General features: G+C 45.1%; 1 protein-coding gene across 1 annotated transcript in view; it reads left to right on the forward strand.

Annotated features, from left to right (window-relative positions):
• Window positions 1-16,956, forward strand: part of NOTCH1 (notch receptor 1) — a 54,376-nt gene that overhangs the window by 9,235 nt on the left and 28,185 nt on the right. The window contains exon 2 of the mRNA XM_073640762.1: window positions 1,407-1,479. Within this exon, the coding sequence (XP_073496863.1) occupies window positions 1,407-1,479 (73 nt within the window). The remainder of the gene's footprint in view (window positions 1-1,406; window positions 1,480-16,956) is intronic.

A 16,956-nucleotide genomic window follows, 5' to 3' on the forward strand; every position in this document is an offset into this window, starting at 1 on the left:
TCCACTGTGTCCGACATAACAGGATTGGCGCCCAGGTCTCATTGTCACTTCTGTCCTCTAGTATCTGCTCAACAATTGTGCTGTCCCAGTTCATGGCTTTTAAGAGAGGCTGCCATAGCCTGCTGGGGTTTGTAGTATCACAGCAGCCATGGCTTTACAGGTGGAGCATTGCTCCTACTAGTTTTATTTATTTATTTTTTGGAGAGGTTTTGTTCTGAAGAGTTAATTGGCCTTCTCTTTGATGCCCCCCTTTCCAGGAGGGCAAACACAGGCGACAGTGTGCTCTCCTAGCAGGGGGTTATTATAGGCCCAGCTCCGGGCTGCAGGTATTATGTGACAGGGGGAGCAGGACATGGATTCCTGCCCTGTGCTGAACAATATGCCAAGAGGTGTGTGGATCCTCACAATGGCCGGCTCTGATTTCCCTCTTTGTTGGGAATGAAGAATAGACCCTGCTCTGCAGCTGTTGTTTTCCCAGGAGCAGCCTGGAGGGGTGGGGGTGGGTGGGGAGCGTTGTTTGTATGTCACACATCCCCTCTCCTGCACTGGGCACTTCAGGACACATGGGGGTATTATTCCATCGGTAGTGATGCTGAGGTATGATCCTTAAGATGTGGCATCATCTAGTCCTCATGTTTCTAAACTTTGCTTCGGGCAAACCTGTCCAGTAGTAATGGAATAACGAGACATAACTAGTAAAAGTGCACAGGAAACTTTCATCCTGAGAGTCCAGGAAATATCGATTACTAAGCTAACGGTCCAAAATTAAGCTGCTGGACACTACAAACCCCAGCATGACCAAGTCGCAGAAGTTGTAAATTATTGTCAGCTATTGCCCCCCTCCCCGCATATGCTCATAGTGAAATATTTCTCACAATTTTGCTTTCTGCTTCTTTTAAATGAAGACACCAGTGCAGGAATTAACAAGAACGTGTCTCCTGTCTGCAGCGATAAAACCTGTCCAGGTGACCACAGGGTAGTGCCCCACTGAGTGCGATGCCCATGTCAGTGCCCGGCAGAACAAAGCCGCTTCATACCCGGGTGTAGTGTCTGTATATGAGGAGCAGACTGCTACGTCTCCGTTATAATGTTGTGCGTTCTCATTCCTGCCACTGATCTTTCATCCTTATGTCGGTGTCCAGAGCACATGATGACAGTGTTACAGCTTTCCAGGCTCCGCTCCCGAGGGGGCACATGCGACTTGTGGTTGGAAGCCGATGTGTCTGGGGAGTCCATTTCTAGTGACGTTGCCGTGGCCAGTGCCTGGTGAAGCTGCCCATTCACAGGGGTAACTGTCACTATGTATCAGTCACAGTCTGCATCCACCATAGTATAGTTTAATACTGAGCTGATAATTTCTTTTGCACTTCGCTGCCAGACGTTAATGGTGCTGTCACTTTTTACAGGATTACGGTGTACGCAGCCAGGAGAAACATGCCTGAATAATGGGAGATGTGATGCTAGCGGGACGGAGTGCAGGTGAGTCACTGCCATTTGTGCAGCTATCTCTCCCTGAGGCTATAAATACAAATGTCACCATATAATGGAGTTCACGCTATTTTTTTGCTGTTATCAGCCATTTCAGGCTGGGAGAGGCTGACTGTGTTCACCTATCCTGGTGACTATGTCTGTACAGCAATGTGGAATTAATGTTGCTATATAAGTGAATAAAACTATTACTTTCTGTTCTCTGCCAATTGAGGGCGTGGAGGGGCTGACTGTAGTCTACAACATTGGGATGAGTGACCGGTGCAGATGCCTCACTACCTACCCGCCAAGATCACTATAGATATCACATATGTCCAGTGCCGATATAACCATTCTACATATGTGACGCTGCTGCTATATGAGCTCAGTTCTATCTGGGGCTACAAACTTGGCATTTTATTTGGTCACACAGGTATTTGGGCGCAGACATGAGGCAATTTCCTGGCAATGTTAGCAGCTTCCCCCCAGGATGATGCTGATGAACAATAGTGAGTCGTTCTGGCCCATTGACAGGCAGTGGTACAAAGGGCAGCCCCTCTATTGTCAGCCCCTAATGAATACAGACCACTTTTTTCCCTCCACCCTTCACACTGAAGCCACATGGCCGCTTGACGCTGTAAATCTTGTTTTCTTTTCATTGAGAAAAGCGACAGCTGGGGTTCGCTCGAAATTTGGTCTCCATTATTCAGAGATGCAGATTAACATTGTGTAACTAATCACCCGCTGGCCCAGAATGCACTGCGGACACTTTTTATTCTTGGGGGCAGATACTATTACCCACCCCCAATCCCGAGGACAGTGAATAAAAAAAAAAAAAAATGATAAAACTTTGGCGGACAAGCAATGAGAACTTGTATCCAGAGAAATCCATCATGGAATATCCCCCACCTTCAGGATTGGGGGCTGGGACACTGAGGCTTCTGTTCAGGAGGGGGGAATCTGTATAAAAAAAAATACAATTCTGAAATGTTCCTAATATTTCTTCACCAGTGAGTTTTTATCTAATTGGATGGATTTGTTGTTTCTTCAGATCAGCATGACGCTCATGAATCCCCTGAATGTGCGTTTTATTGCAGCGTCTGAATGAAACGTGTGATTGCAGATTTCTCTCCAGGAGTTTTCCAGCAGCTGTATCTAAATGAGCGGAGCCCGCTCTGATTATTTTTTTGTGCTTCTGTGTGTAATTTGTCTCTAGGAGCCAGATAAAGCGAAGCCGAGGTGGCAAGCTGCGAAAACAGCGGTCTTAAATGAGCGTGGTGCCCATAATCTGCAGGCAGATGGCTGCCCGATCCCAGGGGCCCTCTGAATAACACAACTGTTCTGATGAATGTTTTCCAATGGTTCCTCTTGGTGTATTTGGCTGTGTAATGCTAAGTAGCGCAGTCATTTTAAGCCACATCATCTCCTTAAATAATTTTCCCAAAGGGCCATTTTTTTTAAAGAAAAGTGCAATTATCACCTTATGTTCATGTGCCCTGCCCCTCCCCCCAACTACAGGAACCCATGGACCTTAATTGCACCAATTAAACTCCTGGATTATAAGGAGTAAATTCTTAGTGAATTGGTTAATGAGAAATTTCTGGTATTTGCAGTACCCTGCCCTTCTTCCGCTCCCTCCTGATTTTGTAGGAGTCTCTGTCATCACAGCTCCGGGTCCAGATAAGCGCCAGGATAGCGTGGCATCTGAGCCGGGCTGGGATACAATATGGCGCACTGGCTGGCAGCCACATCTCCGTTTCACCTGTCTCTTATCAGTTTTGTCCACAAAGGTTCCATTATGTTTCCCCCAAATCCAATTAGAAAGTCAAGTGAAATAAAAAACCGAAGGAGATTCCTGCTTTTCTGCAGCTGACGTGTAAAACGAACAAGTCTCCTCCGTTTATGGAGTCTGAATTGCAGCCAGATGCTAGATTATATTGGGGGCACCTCCAAGTACTGGGGGCCTGAAGGCACCTATTTTTTTAACAAAATTTCACAGTTAATATTAAGAACTTTTCCTTCGGTCACGTTGGTTATTGCACCAGTTATCCTATGGGTGCTGGACATTGGTTCAGCCGGCACACAGCTTTTTCGGGCTGCTGAACGACGACTAGTCTGCCCATCGACATTAGATTCTAGTAAAGCTGGGTGACAACTGTGTGAGCTGCAATGATGCCATACTGGTTATCACCCTGCTTTTCCTTATGAAGTTCATCCACATGTAGTCCTGTTATGAGGACGGGGAGTCTCCTGCTCTACAGCCTTTGTATAATGGGCTGTATGAGAGAGGTCCATGCCCGTCCATCTGCCAGCGCTGTAGTCAGCAGATGTTTGCACAGACTGCCTCAGCTCTCCCCCCTCTTTCATCTTTTTTTTCCTGCTTAAATAAGGAGGCATTACTCCCCAATAAAGGAGCACATATTGCCACCACTGGTTCCCCCTGTATGTATGGTCACAAGTTGTTGTAGGCGCCATAGCTGTGTTTGAGGAAATTTGGATAGCAGTGATAAAAATACTCTGATATTTACAGGACTAAGTCCTGACCTGCGAAGGGCTAAGGAAAGTTCTTACTGAAGCTGTGTCCATTACCACTTACCACAGAGCCCACCACAGTATGTGTCAGTGCTATTGTGGTAAACGCCTTTCACCATTTATAATGTACTCTTTGCCATTTTAGTCACTGATGTTAGTTTCCTAACAAACAGGTTACAGATTATTTTTGTTTTCCAAACTAACATTTTCTCCCGCTGTTTTTGGGGTGCACACATTGTGCCTGGGTAGAATCTCCAAATAGCTGATAAGGAATATTCTATGCACCACGTGCCCGGCCGGCTCTGCCATGTTTCTTGTGTGGCAATGTGGTGGGAAGCGTGGACCTGAGTATACAGGCTGCTGTGCCAAGAGGTGACGCCATGCCTGACTTGCCCTGACTGCCATTCCTGGAGTTTAATGTTCCATCCCCTGCCCTGCGGTTCCCATGCCCGGTGTGTTAATATTCCTCGTATCTACCTCCTCGTGAGCGTAACGTCCATACAGAGGTGGGAGATTCACAGCTCACTGGAAGTTAATAACTTGTTCAATGAGTTGAACATGCAAATAAGCCCCAAGGCTGCTTGGAGTTTATAAAGAGAGCGATGGAGGTTGGTGTTTTGTTTTTTTTTTTCCTGCCTCATGCATCCAAAGTGTGGAGATTAATGGAGCAGGGTGCTTATACATTGAACTGAGCGTTGCAGAAGACATTGATATAAACCTGTGTGTGTTTACAGCATGGTGACAAAAACATTAACAGGTATGACTGCAGATTATTGGGATTCTGGCTAACATGATGCATTTTTTTTTAGGTTGAGGCCACAAAAAAACCTTCAAATCCTCATACATTTTAGTCCAGGCAGTATTGGAAAATCCTGTCCTCTCACATTTGTTGAGTCTCCTGCTCCGGGTCTCCCAGGATCCTAGTAAAGAACGTGATCCCATACTTTAGGAGTACATTTCCTCCTATTGTCCATGCTTGACCACTTGGAGTTTGTTGGAGTTGACAGGGCTCAGGGTTCTTGCAAAAAATGTCATCCATCATCCCAATCACTGGGGTCATGGATCCTGAGGAATGCCACCAGGGGGTGAGGCCAGAGCTTTCTCTGCAGGTCTCTTGGCTTATAGAGATCCTCTTGGATATTTGTTCATAGAATTTATTGAGCCTCTTGGATGATTAATTTATGTGAGGGCTCATGCACATGTCCGATTATCTCATAGAGTGCTATCCATAGTTTTCAGGGATAGCACTCATACCTATGATACTCTATAGGGCTGTGCACATCTCCAATTGGTCCACAGAAAACATCTGAGGCACACACGTCCAATTTTGATCCAAGGGGTCGGATCAAAATCTCCAATGAAAGTCTATGGTTCTGATTTTACATGGACTGACAAAGGATAAGGTGGTGAGAAACTTTTTATTTTTCTCTCCACATACAAGAAAAATTGATGCCAATCTGATCAAAGTCTGATCAGAATAATTGGTCCATTTTTCATATATGTAGAGAAATCGGTCGTGTTGACCTACTCTAATTCCTAGCTCCCATATTCCGACATTAGTAGGTACTATCGCATAAGAAGAAAGCAGGATGAGCTGTAATTGCCGACTTGAAAAGTAAAGGTCTGAGTGTGAGATAAACACTTGATGGAAAGGACAGGTGAGATTTAGTTTTCTGGGAATATCCTTTCTTTTTGGTTCGTACCCTTGATGACTGCACATTTCATTGGGTGTTATCTATAGGAAGCAATAAGATGCCTCCAGTGAGGACACTTTACTCTGGTTCTCCTGATGTACTTTTGCAGTGTATTACAGGTTATTAGCTGTAATGTTCAGTCTCTTGGGTAGGTTATTATTTCTTTTCAAGGTTAATAATCTGATAATTTTACCCAATTTTACAGAGACGCCTGTTTAACAACGGGCCATAGATTCCTGGAACAGATGTAAAGAAACCACATGAAACTCCCATCCAGGTGGAGATCCATCTGCTGTGAAGGGGGGCAGGAGGCAGTCTGCTCAGTGGGTTAAACCGATCACTTGTGGTTTTGGGGGGGGAGGTGTTCTAATAACTATCCCCACATTCGGCACAGGGAGCTTCAGGCATCTGTTGAAGATGTTGTCCGTGTTCTGAGGCTGCATATAGTAAAAAGGCTCCCTCTAAAGTTGGTAAGAGACCATGGACTAGTAAACCCAATTTTGAGTTCTGCACAGCAATTGTGAATCTACTTTCAACACCTAAAGTTGTCAGAAACTGATGTGATGTTGAGGTTGGTTCTCAGGAAGTAATGATTGCCCCAAGTGGACAGGCTCTGCCAACCCTTTATTTTATTTTTTTATCAGATGAATGGGTCTTCATTGAGCACTGTTTGGTAACATCAGCTTTCCTCTTAGGTTCATGGCTTTGTGATCGATCTCACTCTTAGTGAACAGAATGAAATGACAAGACATGTCTCCCTCCTATAACATCCATTTGTAAGACCGGGATTGTGTCCTCGATAGTGGGTGCTGACTGTATCCTAAACTAACTCTTTTCCGGCACCTGGAAACATTTAGAGATTCTCTGAGCACTCAGAAACTCAGTGATTACTCTCAGAGGCTAGGGAGGGGGATGGAGCTAATTAAAGTCATGACCCCTTTACATTTTAAAACTTCTTTCCCACGGTTAACTTTATTTCTAGTGGAAGCAGAGAGGATGTTGGGAGAAGAACACAAATCTGTGTCTACCACATAAGGCCACCAAGAGGATAATCTGACTGGAGCAAGCATCAATACAAACCCCAGTTATCTGTCAGTGGAGATTTCTCCCACGACTGAACTTTCGCCTGGTTGTGATCTCTGCTGCATTTTATAAGAATTTAAGTTGGAAGCAGCCAACATTGCCACCAGTTCAGCTCCCCAGATTGCCTCATATTCCTACACTCCTGAATAATCGGTAAATGAACAAATTGACTGACAACCCTAAGTGCAGCCACACTGACTGTTTCACAACTTTTAAGTGACTGGATGAAAAGGAGTCCAGGACTGATACTGGGGTAGATGATATTTTCTATTTGGAGTTTTCTATCCGATTCTCACGCTGCTTTGCGGCCCAGACTGGGGCTTTTCCCCTTCTTGTTTTGTGCTTTCCCTCTTGCTCCATTGTTGCTGTCGTATTTCTAGGGAGGAGGCGGCAGATGGCTGCACACACAATGGCTACAATCCCTGAACTCAGAAATAAGACTGGGGTCAAAGGTTACTGGGAAACATCTGCCATCTTGAGAATTGTGGCAGCGGGGCGATCAGCACAAGGCAATAGTACCAAGTTTTATTGAACTTTTAAAGTGCAGTAAATGTGCCACAGATGGTTATAATATAGATGACTGGGATGTTTGCATTGTATAAGCAACTTCTGCTGCAAATTTTTTTTCTACTTTTTTAATTTCATTTTTGTTGCAGTGAAAGAAATGTATTTTTGGTTCCTTTTTTCTGGGCATTTATTATGCTTTGTAGAAGTCACTGCTGCTTCCTGTCATCTCTGTGCATAGTATGCAGCACATCCTGCACAGCCGTCCATTCCCACTCTGCAGCTTAGTCTAATTTTCTGCTGTCTACAGGGGGATTCTCAGGGTTACACCACATAAACTGAATCCATTTCCACCTGTTAGAGGTAGTATACTTGAATGTGCGGATTTAAAGGTCCTGTCATACGGATGGCTATAATGTCAGGCCCAGGTTGGGAAAAACCATAGTTAGCTAGAATAATGTACAATCAGTGAAGAAGATTAGGCAGTTTACCCACTGGACATTAGCAAGGAAAAAAAAAACCTGTCATAGTTAGTCATCAAAACTAATTTTAAAAGCTGAAACAAGAATTTCACAGACGCTGGCGATGGTTTGCTGCCTGACTGCCAGGCACACACAAAATCAGCTGGCTATGTATTTAGCATCTCTTTGCTACTTTGGGTAAAATGTCTCCAGATTTCACAAGTGCCGACCAGGTCACTTTACAGATTAACCTATTCATACCCATGGTCACTTGATGTATTGAATTGCTGGAAATGATTTAATAATGATGCAATCAGTAATGTTACATATGTGATCGTGTCGTTGATCTCAGCTGTTTCTTCTTTTCTGACATTCGCCTTAACGTTGTTTTCTGTAGATTATAGAATTCTTTTTGCCCTCATGGAGATTTTCAGATCTGAGGCCTGTGTTGTTTGGGATGTGATGAGGCTTCATTAGACTCGTCATGTGCTTCTTGTAAATGGCCTAAAGGAGAAGTGTTGACTTGTCTCCACATCCTGAAACTGTTTGTCAGTGACGTCTCAGATATTTATCATCTGGAGAAAAAAAAAAAAATCCTGCTGGAGTTTTTATTGACCAGTTTAATACATCATCCACCTTACAAGAATAAAGGGTGTAGGAGAAATTGGAATGGTCCAACGTGTGTTGTTTACAGCGATATTCACCTGTTAAGATATTTTGCAATGTGAATATACAGAGCCAGTCTTGGTCACACAGATGAAGGTTTGTTAAAATGCATCATTGTAGGTACAGGTACATCTCACTAAATTAGAACATCATCAAAAAGTTAATTTATTTCAGTTCTTCAATACAACCTTAACCCCATAGAGAAACTATGGGGTATTGTCAAGAGGAAGATGAGAGACCCCAGACCCAACAATGCAGACGAGCTGAAGGCTGCTATCAAAGCAACCTGGGCTTCCATAACCCCTCAGCAGTGCCACAGGCTGATCGCCTCCATGCCACATTGCCGCATTGATGCAGTAATTGATGCAAAAGGAGCCCGACCAAGTATTGAGGGCATTTACTGAACATACATTTCAGTAGGACAACATTTCGGATTTTAAGGCTGTGCGCCCACGATGCGTCTTTTAAGTGTTTCCGAAGCGGCAATTCTGCTGCAGAAACGCTAAAAAACGCATGGTAGAAGGTCTGCCATGGTCCCCAATGATAATCCGCATGTGCTGTGCACATGCTGCGGAAATTTCCGCTGCGGATTATCATTGCGGAAAAAAACGCAGCACTACCAATTATTTTGCGGAAGCGCTGCGTTTTCGCCGCCATTGACTTGCATTGGAACGCTTGGATTCCGCATCACTGGATCTGTAGATGCGCATTCCATGTGTTTCAATGTGCGGATGGTACCCGGGTCTGGAGAAGAGGAGACTCTCCTCCAGACCCGGGTACCATAAAACCTGTAAAAAAAAGAATAAAATAAAAAATATATTATACTTACCTTCTGATGGCCCGCGGTGTGCTTGTCTCTGCTTGCTGGCAGCTCGCGGTGGACTCAAGGACCTGCGGTGACGTCATTTAGTCATGTGACGGGTCACGCGACGCTGACGTCGGCAGGTCCTTCAGTGTACCGCGAGCTGCTGGCAAGCCGAGATGCATCGAATAAAGACTCCGGGGGCCATCAGAAGGTAAGTATAGATTTATTTTTTACCATTCTTCCGGTCACACTATATAAATCCATGCCGTTTGCATGGATTTATATAGTGTGACCAAGTTGTCAAGCACTTTCCAAGTGATGCTAAAATCGCTTGGAAAGAGCTTGTCAACCCGCATGCGGAAATGCATGTGAAGAACGCTTCACATCCGCATGTCCCTGGCAGGAAAAACACATGTACAATCCGCATGTACAATCCGCATGCGTTTTTTCTGCCAGGGAGATGCAGAAACGCTCAGGAAAGAATCCAGAGCATCATGGGCACATAGCCTTCAAAGTATTTTTCAAGCTGTTGTTATAAAGTATTCTAATTTAATGAGATAATGACTTTTGTGTTTTCATTGGCTGTAAGCCATAATCATCAACATTAAGAGAAATAAACACTTGAAATAGATCACTCTGTTTGTAATGACTCTATATAATATGAGTTTCACTTTTTGTATTGAAGAACTGAAATAAATTCACTTTTTGATGATATTCTAATTTAGTGAGATGCACCTGTAATTGCTATTCTCCTGGAGTTAAAGCCATTTAGCTTCCTAACATTCCTACCTATTTTGGCTCCAGGTATGACAACAAGTTTTTGGTTTTTACTATAGTTTCATCTTCTGAAATACAAACTGTGAAAAGTTTCAGGACTTTATTAATATTGAACGATTACAGTTTTAGATTTTTTTTTGTACTCCTGTCCCTTTTAAAAGAAGAAAATATGAACAATTTGGGAAATTCTATTTACTCAAAAGATGCTAAAAATATTCCATAGTCTTTATCTTAAGCCAGTCCCTCGAGTTGGGGTCCACTCAGAGTAAACACCTCCTACGTGTCACCTGGGGTCCGCACAACTCTTGAGTCGCATATCTGGAGTCGCTTCCCTTTTGTATCAGAATGTGATCTTGTCCTGCAGTTTAGTTACTGTTAAAAAATCAAGCATCAGTCCCAAATTCCTTGCCCATTGACAACTTGATGTGACAGACACCAGATCATGAGTCAGGTAATGGCTGTGCTCCTCTCGCACTGGTTTTCATCCTGCATTGTTTCACTGTCGTTAGGTCTCTGATTCTTCTCAGCGATTAGTCGGAATAGTGGTAGTAAGTGGTTGGCGCAGCCTCTGGAATGTCATCCCCTGCAGGTGTGTCCGGCCTTAGATAACACAGGGAACCCACAGGATAGCTGGCAACGTATTAATATTAGCATGCATCCTGGAAAAGTGCGTAGCGAGGTGGACTTTCCAGCCGAGTGCACACTTCATACAAGCCACATGCCTTCACTGGCCTCAGCGGCCATAGGACAATGGCCTCTCTCATGAGCGCAGCATTCTCCGACTGGAAGCAGAGAGAGCAGCCACCCACAATCCTGGGCTCATTCTTCATGTTGATTGGGCCCCACTCGCCAGAAGCAGCTGCCGCCTCTCATTAATATGCACACCTGTTCTTTGCAGCTTTTGTGCAGCGGGCAGATGCCCTAATTAATTTTGCTCCTATTCTCTGCGCTCCTTTTGGCCGGCATAATGCTTTCTCATTAACTTGAAATGTCTCCAATTCCTAACAAATTCTCTCACAATTCCCTAACCAAGAAAATGTGAGCAGGGAAATCCAGGGGCAAGGGTCCTCCCTTGGAATTAAGAAAAAATAATCCAGACTTTCCCCAAAGTTTATTTTGTCACTAAAAAAGTACAGAAATAAAAAGTAACTAAGTTGAGAATTGTTGATCTAACTAGATGTCGTAGGAACTTCTTTTACAGAACATAGAAGCTCACAATCTAATCTCGCTTAGTATGTCACTCCATTACACACACACACACACACACACACACACACACACACACACACACACACACACACACACACACACACACACAGTCTCCTCAGTTCAGAACTTTAGCTATTCAGGAACCTGGGAAAGCCAAGTAACAACCCTTACGCGGACTATTGGTGGCCATTTTTTTTTCCTCAGGCGCTGATATAACCTAGAAATAAGATCCATTAGTGTCTATAAATGGGGCCAGTTCAGGCCTCCTTCTTAAAGCAGTAGATGGGGCAGGTGTCGCAGACTCCTCACATGTATCTCTTCCCTTTTTGTGCAGTGGATGCAAATGGTCGGACCTTTTGGTTTATAACAGCAAATGGTGCGATGTCCCATTTTGGCCCAGCCCATTTTTTGGTGCCTGAAGCTTATCTGAGTCTATAGATGACTTTGCTCATTATTTAGGGTTGTTAAAATACACATGTAATGGTGCATTTGATCCAGGCAGAGATGGAAGGGGATCAATGTCCCATGATGTGACCGATGCTTTGGAGGGTCCACATATAGCGGGTGAAATAAGTATTGAACACGTCACCAATTTGCTAAGTACCGTATTTTTCGGACTATAAGACGCACCGGACCATAATACGCACCTAGGTTTTAGAGGAGGAAAAAAAAAAAAATGTAAGCAAAAAATGTGGTCATGATGCACTTTTAAGGGGGAGGGGGTCTTCTGCTGACACTGGTATAGGGGTAATGTCCGCCAATTCTGACAATATCCCCCATCCTGGTATATATGCCCCCCCCTTCCTTTTATACATGGTCCCCATCCTGGTATGCCTGGCATCCCTCCATCCTGATATGCATGGCACCCCTCATCCCTGTCCTGGTATGCATGGCACCCCTCATCCCTGTCCTGGTATGCATGGCACCCCTCATCCCTGTCCTGGTATGCATGGCACCCCTCATCCCTGTCCTGGTATGCATGGCACCCCTCATCCCTGTCCTGGTATGCATGGCACCCCTCATCCCTGTCCTGGTATGCATGGCACCCCTCATCCCTGTCCTGGTATGCATGGCACCCCTCATCCCTGTCCTGGTATGCATGGCACCCCTAATACCCATCATGCTGCGCATTAAAAAAAAATAAACACTCCTACTCACCTTTCTTCTCTCCTCCAGCGCTGCGTCCTGTCTGCCTGCTCTGATCTCTCCATGTGAGCCGTGCATGACGTCAATGCCATGCGCGGCTCACAAGGAGAGATCAGCTGCCGCAAGTCACTGCTCCCCACGCCGGGTCTGTGTGCACGGGGAGCAGTGACTTCACTTTCCTTCATAGCCGGCACACAGCGGAGCCGCGCTGCGGCTCCTGCTGCTGCCGGGCTATTGCGTGTGCCCGCTTATTAAAGGGCATGAATATTCACCCCCTCCCCACGCCCATGGGCGTAGAGAGAGGTTGAATATTCATGCCCTTTAATAGCGGGCACAGGAGATAGCTGGCAGGAGCCGCAGCGCAGCTACACTGTGTACCGCTATTAAGGAGCATGAATATTCAGTGCTCCCCTCCCCCCATGGGCGTGGGGAGCAGTGAATATTCATTTTCTTTAGCAGCGGTGACAGTGTAGGCTGTAGCAGGCGGCTGCTGCCTCCTGTGCCCCGCTCCTCCACCGCTACCGCTCCCCCCACAACACACATAAATATACACCCCCCAACATTCGGACTATAAGACGCACCCGCCATTTTCCTCCAGAATTTTGGAGGAAAAAAGTGCGTCTTATAGTCCAAAAAATATGGTAAACATATTTCTAAAGGTGCCATTTGACACAAAATTCTCACCAGATGTCAGTAGTAAACCATCCATTCCACACAGGCAAATAAATTAAACCATAGATGTTCATAACTATGTGTAATAATGAGAAATGACATGGGGAAAAAAGTATTGAACACGTTTACTGAAATGTAATTAATATTTCATACAAAAGCCTTTGTTGGTGATGACAGCTTCAAGACACCTCCTGTATAGAGAAGCTAGTCGCAGGTCAGGTGTGATTTTTTTGTCCATTCTTCCACACAAACACTCTTCAAATCCTGAAGGTCCCGTGGGCTCCTTCTATGACCTTTTGAGCATTAGCTCCTTCCATAAATTTTCTATTGGATTCAGGTCTGGTGATCGGCTGGGCCATTCTAGCAGCTTTATTTTCTTTATCTGAAACCAATTGAGAGTTTCCTTGGCTGTGTGTTTGGGATCATTGTCTTGCTGAAATGTTAGCCATTGTTTCATCTTCATCATCCTGGTAGATACCAGGAGATGTTTATTAAGAATGTCTTGGTATATTTGTCCATTCATCTTTCCTTCAATTATATGACGTTTGCCAGTGCTGTATGCTGAAAAACAGTCCCACACCATGATGTTCCCACCTCCAAACTTCACTGTTGGTATGGTACTTTTGGGGTGATATGCAGTGTCTTTTGGCCTCCAAGAATGGTGTGTATTATGGCATCCAAAGAGTTCAATTTTGGTCTCATTTGACCAGAGTATATTCTCCCAGTATTTCACAGGCTTGTCTAAATGTTGTTGAGCAAACTTTAAACGCGCTTGAACATGCTTTTTGTTCATGAGTGGAGTCTTGCGCGGTGAGCGTGCATACGGCCATGGAGGATGAGTGCATTACTTTTTTTTTTTTAAACAATTGTACCTGCTTGTAGGGGATCACGCAGATCCCACTACTGTCACCAGTTTGACAGGGGAACGCAACTTCGCTGCCTCCAATCGTGGAGGCCGCGGCTGGGGTGCTCACACCTCCAATTCACTGGCAATGTACTGGAGAGAAGATGTGTAACACTAAGATTGTTAGCTCCAGTGATATAAACATAGAAAAGGTGTTCCAGCACACGAAGTATAGAAATGGGTTAATTACCCATCTTAGTTCTAGAGTGATTAAACACCTGTAGAAAGGGAGGAACTCTGAGGATAAAATCACAGCCTTTCAGAGCATTTAGAGTGGGGTGGGCTTGGCGGTGAAAGCTGTTTTGTCATGTGAAGGAAAGACAAACCTTGGGTTGTTTTGTTCCTGAAGCGGGCGGTTACCCATAGCATCAAGGACTCTGCCTTACGTTATGTTTTGTTTTCCTGTTAGGCCAGGAAGGCTGTGTCTGTTTTTGCTAACATTGCTGTAGTTTATGCCGTGCTCTTAATAAACTCAGCAGAAGATTTAAAGAGACAGTGTTCATGTGTACCTCGATGTGCAACCAAGTGATATATGTGTGTATGTACACACACACACACACACACACACACACACACACACACACACACACACACACACACGCACACCGTATTTTTTGGATTATAAGACGCACCCTCACCTCCAAATTTGGGAGAAAAAAGGGGGTGCGTCTTATAATTAGAATGTGAGCCCTCGCTCCTCCTGTACCAGTCGCTGACTCGTTTTGTTAAGATTATGTAAATGCTTTTGTTATGTATATCCCTATCACATGTAAAGTGCCACGGAATAAATGGCGCTATAATAATAAATAATAATAATGCGAAGGTACAGTATTTTACCTGGGGGCAGCGTCAGATCGGGGTCACAGATAAAGGAGGTTTGCGGCAGGAGCAGGGCGATACTGCAGGCCCCGTCCTCAGAAGAAGGGTCGCTGGTTCATGGCAGTGGTAGTGGTGGCGGGAGCGGAGCGATGCCCCGTCCTCAGAAGAAGTCGGCGGTGAGCAGAGGTTTCCTATCCCTTACATAGCCCTGTGGTGTACTTCGGCAAAATGGCCACCGGAGCATGCACAGATTGAGATCTCGGGAGATGAGAACTAGTCTCTCGAAATCTCGATCTGCGAATGCTCTGGCGGCCATTTTCCCTAAGCCCACCGCATGGCTATGGCTACGGGATAGGGAACCTCCGACTTCTGAGGACGGGGTCGTCCCGCTCCTGCCGCCACCATCACTTCCTTGAATCAGCGACTCTTCTTCTGAGGACGGGTCCCGCAGCATCGCCTAACTCCTGCCGCCAATCTCCTGTATGTGTGACCCCCGCTCCATCACTGCTGCCCCCCAAGTAAAGAGAATTTTAAGGCCCACCATTTTATTTAAAAAAAAAACATTTTTTCCTATTTTGCGATGCGTCTTATATATTGTGTGTGTGTACCATATTTTTCGGACTATAAGATGCACTTTTTTCCTCAAAAATTTTGGAGGCAAGTGGGGGGTGCGTCTTATAGTACGATATACATAAATACTGTAGCTGTGGGTGGTGGGGGAAGCAACAGTGGCGGAGTAGCGGTGCACAGGAAGCAGCAGCCGCTGCTGCAGCCTACACTGTGCCCGCTACTAAAGAAAATTAATATTCACTGCTCCCCACGCCCATGGGGAGCAGGGAATATTAATCTTCCTTAATAACCGGCATACTGTGCACGCAGTGCGGCTCCTGGTATGTATGGCACCCTTCATCCCTGTATGTATGGCCCCCCTCATCCTGGTATGTAAGGCACCCTTTATCCCTGTATGTATGGCCCCCTCATCCAGTTATGCTTGGCACCCCCTGATCCCCGTAACGCTGCACAGAAAAAAAATAAACTTTCATACGCACCTCCTCTCTCCTCCAGCGCTGTGTCCCGCTCTGTGCCGGAATAGTCACTGCTCCCCACGCCGGGACTGCGTTCGTGGGGAGCAGTGACCATTCATCCTCCCTAATAGGCCGTAGCGTGGCTCCTGCTGCGCTCGGCTGTCAGTGTGCCCTCTATTAAAGGCCATGAATATTCACCACTCCCATGGGTGTGGTGAATGTTAATGGCCTTTAATAGCGGGCACGCTGACTGCCGAGCACAGCAGCTAAAGTGTGTGTGCTATTAGGGAGACTGACTGGTCACTGCTCCCCACGCATGAGGGGGGCCATACATAGTGGGATGAAGATTGAAGGTGCCATACATACCAGGAGGAGTGGGGGTGTGGGGCCATACATAACAGCATAACAGGATGAAGGGTGCCATACATACCAGGATGGGGGGTATTAATAGAATTGGGGGACATTACCCCTATAACAGTGTCAGCAATAGACCCCACCCCCCCCCTCCTTAACAGGGCATCATGACCACATTTTTTGCTTACATTTTTTTTTATATTTTCCTCCTCTAAAACCTGGGTGTGTCTTACGGTGTGGCACGTCTTATAGTCCGAAAAATACGATATATATTATAACATATTCCAGTGTGTGTATGTATGTCCTCATTGTTGGACAGAAACAAAGCCACATGGGCTATATATATATAGATAGATAGATAGATAGATATACAGTACAGACCATAAGTTTGGACACAACTTCTCATTTAAAGATTTTTCTGTATTTTCATAACTTTTGAAAATTGTACATTCACACTGAAGGCATCAAAACTATGAATTAACACATGTGGAATTATATACTTAACAAAAAAGTGTGAAACAACTGAAAATATGTCTTATAGTCTAGGTTCTTCTAAGTAGCCACCTTTTGCTTTGATGACTGCTTTGCACACTCTTGGCATTCTCTTGATGAGCTTCAATAGGTAGTCACCGGAAATGGTCTTCCAACAATCTTGAAGGAGTTCCCAGAGATGCTTAGCACTTGTTGGCCCTTTTGCCTTCACTCTGCGGTCCAGCTCACCCCAAACCATCTCGATTGGGTTCAGGTCTGGTGACTGTGGAGGCCAGGTCATCTGGCTTAGCACCCCATCACTCTCCTTCTTGGTCAAATAGCCCTTACACAGCCTGGAGGTGTGTTT

The sequence above is a fragment of the Phyllobates terribilis genome, unplaced genomic scaffold, assembly GCF_046119375.1.
Source record: "Phyllobates terribilis strain yellow unplaced genomic scaffold, ASM4611937v1 Scaffold_7__3_contigs__length_470593459, whole genome shotgun sequence".
NCBI lineage: Eukaryota > Metazoa > Chordata > Amphibia > Anura > Dendrobatidae > Phyllobates > Phyllobates terribilis.